This window comes from Octopus bimaculoides, chromosome 16 (assembly GCF_046866305.1).
Source record: "Octopus bimaculoides isolate indiv1 chromosome 16, ASM4686630v1, whole genome shotgun sequence".
Taxonomy (NCBI): domain Eukaryota; kingdom Metazoa; phylum Mollusca; class Cephalopoda; order Octopoda; family Octopodidae; genus Octopus; species Octopus bimaculoides.
The window spans coordinates 30,968,646-30,974,231 of record NC_142943.1 but is presented as its reverse complement, the minus strand read 5'-3'; the positions used below and the strand labels follow the sequence as shown (position 1 = coordinate 30,974,231).

The window sequence follows — 5,586 nt, the reverse complement described above, 5'->3', positions numbered from 1 at the left end:
ATAGATGTACATGTAATATGTACATATATATACATGCATACAGATATCTATACATATATACACCCATCACACACATACACATGCACACAAACACACACATTAGTCATTTGTTTTCTTATCCAAAAGTACTGAATGGATCTTTATGAAATTTGGAAATTACATTCTATGCATAACGGTCATAACTCCCATGAAAATTCATATATTTTTGATGTTGATGAAATTTTAACCCGAACATAACAGATGAGCATTATTTGTAATTCAACGGTACAACAGTGTAAGACTACCCTTTCAGATATACTTACATTGTGATTTCTGCAATGTAGTGCATAAATTGTCAAGTAAATGAGATGCATCTTTGTCTCCACTGATTCACTTGCAAAGTGTTGAGTAAAATTATTTCGTTGCAGACCTCCTTTGAGTCTTTTTATTATCACTGCGACACACATAGTCCCCAGTTGGTAACATTGATTTCAAGGCCTTCCCAGATGAGAGACTGGCATTCCACTTAATGTCTATGTTCCATGCTGGCATGGATTGGAGAGTTATTAATGTAGAAATATGATATCGTAGCTACTAACAGTTGAGGGTTGTGTAGTCTAGATGGCGTTTTTAGATTTCATTATTCTCTTTAACCCGGGCAAAGCCGGGTATTTCTGCTAGTATATTATATAGTAAGCATAATTTTTCTAAAAATGTTTAATATATTTAATAGATAGGTAACTAATTGTTGTGACATAGAATCTCTATGTTTCTAATTGTTGTAACGTAGAATTCTTATGTTTATTTTGTTATTCTTGTTATCCACTGATGCTACCAATTGTTGACTACAAAAATACCTTTTCTTAGATTATATTTCTTCTTAATGTTCTTTTTGTATGTTTGTGTACAGAAGATATTTTCTTCATTCATTTTGAATTTAACAAATTTTGGATCGCCTTGAAAATATTGTATTGACATATATTTTTAGATATATTAACTTGAAAGATATTTTCTGTCTCTAAATATGTTGATACAACAAGAACAACTATACGGTTTTGTATGGTGAATCCAACAATTAAGGATGTGATTTTCTCTGTCCATATTTTTGTTGTCTAATACTCTGAATTTCTTGAAATTCTTCTAAATGATATTTTGCTCTACTTGCCATACACGAGGAATTACCTTGAATGCATATTCTGCTTGCATTTATTGGCATCTGATTGTTTGATATAGTTAACCAAATTCATTTAAAATTGAGTGTTTTATTGATATTTATCTGGATTTTTTAATCCCTTTTTCTCTTCTTATATGTGTGTTAAAAAGAAAGAAAGAATTGGCAGCATATAGATGGACAGATAGGTAGCTAGAGAAAGAGAGTAGGGAGAGAGAAGTAGAAGAAAGGGGCTGATAGATGGATAGACAGATCAGAAGAAGAGACTGTTTATGAAGTTTTAGTTGTGATACCAGAAACTAGGCTGATATGGACGTCTGGAGGAATGGAGAATGACTCTTTGCTTTTGAAACATTGGGAAGAACATAACAGAATCTGCATTGGTATTGGTCCTTTAGGTGTCTGTGTTTTCAGTCTCTGGAATGAACAAATTTTTAAGTTATAAAACCTGACAAACCATTATGGTGTTTTAGTAAAAAAAAAAAAAAAAAAAGCACATTATTTTATTCTTTGACTGGTTTCAGTTGTTAAGTAATGGCCAAAAGGTAGCTTACTAAAGTCAATATCACTGACTCTAGTGCATTAATTCAATCAATTTCTGTGTATTTGATGAGTAACTTTTTACAAGAATACACTAACATATTCATGGAAACTGGAATAAGCATTAAGCTTATTCCAGTTTTTGTGAAAAATGTTGCTCTATAAGACATATGGTTTCACCTTGACATGCTGTTTTCTGGATATATTATTATTATTATTATTATTATTATTATTAACTTTTAATCAATTAACCCTTTCGCCCTTGTGCTAAAATTTGAAATTATCATCATCATCATCATCATCATCATTATTATTATCATTATTACCAAGGTAGTGAGTTAGCAGAAATGTTAGCATGCTGGGAAAAATGCTTAGTGGTATTTCACCCTTTGCTACATTCTGAGTTCAAATTCGACTGAGGTCAACTTTGCCTTTCATCCTTTTGAGGGGTTGATAAATTAAGTACCAGTCAGGTACTGGGTCAATGTGATAGACTTTCCCTATCCCCCAAAATTTCAGACCTTGTGCCTATAATAGAAAGGATTATTATTATTATTATTATTTGAATCAAGCTTGAAGAGTTCAGTTTTGCTACATGACTCAACAGCCACAGGCAAGATTTGGGTAATTACAGGGTCAAAGAATAAAGGAATTTCATTGCAAAACTTTTAATTTACTGAAAAAGTTACATTATGAAAGTTAAGATGGAAAATTCCAATAAAGATGTACCTTCTTTGCATTAAAAAATGTAACACAACTAAAATGGATATGTAAATGGAAACCATTGCATATAACACAATGGTTGCCTTTTTCAACTATCTGCTGGATTTCCTTTCTTTCTATCATTGAATTCCACAGCATTGGATAACTAGCAAGAGAAGAAACAATATATTGAAGTTATTTGGGACTATACTGCTTCTGAATTGGTCAACTATGTAAATATGTATAGGTGCAGGTGGAACTATAGGCACAAGTGTAGCTATAGGCACAAGTGCTACTGTATGGTTAAAAAATATGCTTCCCAATCACATGGTTCTGGGTTCAGTACCATGGTGGGATACCTTGGGCAAATATCTTCGATAGCCTTCAGCCAACCAAGACCTTATGAGTGGATTGGATTTGGAAGACAGAAACTGAAGGAAGTTCATCAAGTACATATGTTTGTATGTATGTATATATATATATATATATATATATATATATATATATATATATATACGCATAAATGGCAATTTTTGTTTGTCTGTCTGTTACCATCTTAGTGCCTAAACCAGCAAACCAATGTTCACAAAACTTTGCACACATGTTACACTAACATCCAGTTCAACAATAGGCTAATTGGATTTCAATAAAAATCTGTGATGTGCCCCCCCCCCTCCCATGGGCATTGGCCGAATTATATGATAAAATGAGAAGGTTGTAAAAAGTATTAGTCTGAGGGAAAGTAGCAACAGAGAGAGGGTGACTTATGTCAGTGAAGGGAGAACAGTGGTGGCAATAGAATGTTAATGTTACTACAGCTGTCATATACACATGACATTGCATACATACTTGAATAAATACATAGGTATAACACACACACACAAACAGAAAGGGGTGCGCGAGGAATACATAGCTTTAAGAAGAGTGGCTTTTCTGCTGTCCATCGCAAAGAAACACTTACACACAGACACACATACATGTCTACTATACACCATTTTAAACTCGTGATTATCTGTGTGTATGTTTGTAAATGTGTGTGTGTGACGTCCTATAACTCTCTGTCTCACTACTTTTGTAGGGTCTTCCCTGTTGTTGCCACATATTGTGAGATTTTAAAATTATGTCAAAATTTCCAAATTTGGTATATTGAAATAATTTTCCATGTTAAAGCCAATTTTGTTATTTATTTGTTCCCGAAAAGTTGCAGGAAAATGTTACAGAGGTTTAAAATTTCATCAATTTTACCTAATTATAAAACAGGATTTGGAAGCTGGCATTTTCTGCATGATAGCTGTCTATCATGGTCAGGTTGTTGAAGAAACCTCAGAACAAGCGCAAACATTACTACATGATGAGGGCTGCACTGAAAATTCCAAAATTTTCTCCACCATAGTGGCAATTTGGTCAACCGTATTATGAATTTGTGAAAACCTCAATGTGACTAAAGTTCTATCATGCTGGTTGAAATTAGTTCTCTATTCTCTAGAATTTGTTTGTGTCTTGCTGTCAATATCAAAAACATTATTTTTGTCTTTGAGATATACTTACTGTCTTTTCATCTCATTCATGACAAATCTCACAACCAATTCCTGCAAGAAAGATATTCATGTATTTAACCAAACATTTCTAAAGATATATTGACGTTTATCAGATCATTTCTAAAAACATGTTGGTGCTTAACAGACCCTTTCTGAAGACATATTAATACTTATCTAACATTTCTAAAGCTATACTGACATCTATCAGACCGTTTCTAAAGATATACTGGCATTTATCAAAGTGCAGGTGAGACCCATAATGATGTATTATTCTCACATCTGAAACAGTTTGGCTGCTGTGACATACACAAATATTTTAAGGCTGTTTAACAGACTGGCATAAAGTCACTTACAATCACACTTAAGCCTCTGACGAACAAGTGTGCTGTCTTCAGTCTCTGCCTTTTCTACTTTACAATAGTAGCTTCTGCTCAGAACTGGTTTGGCTCATGTCACCTCCTTACAGGTATTTCTGCCCCACTTGCCTTCTCACTTCTCACCCTTGTTATGTCCAAGTCCCCCCCCCCCAGACCTCATACTAACCAAGTAATCACTATGCATAGTCTTTCTATCCAAGAATGTCAGCACTCTGAAACTTTCTCCTGTTCATGTCTTTCCCACGTATGTTGGATTGTAGATGTTCAAGAAGAACATTAATAACATCAATCTTCTTTTTAAATGGCCTGCAAAAAGCCGATTGGTGTTCGGACAAAACAAATTAAAAAAAACAAACAAAACCCAATCAGACATATAATACATCTTGGACTAATATACCATTCCTCTTTTGATTTTGTTCAACCTCAGGTGTGTTCTGTCATACAAGTTGTGTTGTTCATTTCTGATCTTCAATGAAAACATATCTGACCATGGTAAAATATTATCTTGTTTGAAAACAGTTGAAGGTTGGTGACAGGAAGAACATACAGCTATGGAAAATCTGCAACAAGGCTTTGGTGAGCCAAGGGCTATAATAGTAGATGGCATTTACCCAAAGTACCAAGCAGTGGAACTGAATGCAAAACCATGTGGTTGGGATGCAAACTGAGCAAACTTATGTTCATTGTCTTGTATAGGTTTTTTTTTTTCCTTTTTTTAAGGTGATAGTGAGTGACTTGAAAGAGATCTGGCTACTATTACTGGCTGAGCAACTATATAGGGATTGCCTTCTATGGCTCACCTACACATATAAATGGAAAAAGAGACATGAGAAGTAATTTAAATGAGGTAAAGTAAACCAGATTCACTCAGGAATTGAAACCTCACCACCCAGTATACTGATATTGGAAATAAAGATGGTTAAAGAACGTACTTTCAGAGGAAAGATGTCTGCATCTCGATATGAAGGATTTAAATCTGATTGTAGAAGTGGATTACATTCATAGTGAAACCTCTTCAAATGTAACTTGTCAAACTGCAAAATATGAGAGTGAAATACTGTTAATTAAAGGATTGTATGATCATTTAGAGTCAAATCATCATCACCACTTTCATTTCAATCATCATAGTTTTAATATCCACTTTTCCATGCTTGCGTGAGTTGGACAAAGTTTACTGAGGTAGATTTTCAGTAGTTGGATAAACTTCCTCTTGTTCAGTTCTGGTTTTACATGAAAAACATATCTAGCCATGGAGAAATATTACCTTGCTTGGAAATAG

The 5,586-nt window shown here is 33.9% G+C and overlaps 1 protein-coding gene across 2 annotated transcripts in view; it reads right to left on the bottom strand.

Annotated features, from left to right (window-relative positions):
• Positions 1–1,225: 1,225 nt before the first annotated feature.
• Positions 1,226–5,586, bottom strand: part of LOC106878479 (uncharacterized) — an 11,210-nt gene continuing 6,849 nt past the window's right edge. Inside the window, exons 6-9 of one of the 2 annotated variants that reach the window (XM_014927697.3) lie at positions 5,240–5,341; positions 3,941–3,981; positions 2,420–2,558; positions 1,226–1,567 (exon numbers count right to left, since the gene is read on the bottom strand). In XM_014927697.3, coding sequence (XP_014783183.1) covers positions 1,421–1,567; positions 2,420–2,558; positions 3,941–3,981; positions 5,240–5,341 — 429 coding nt within the window. In that variant the 3' untranslated portion in view covers positions 1,226–1,420. The remainder of the gene's footprint in view (positions 1,568–2,419; positions 2,559–3,940; positions 3,982–5,239; positions 5,342–5,586) is intronic. The other variant, XM_014927698.3, reaches the window with a different exon arrangement.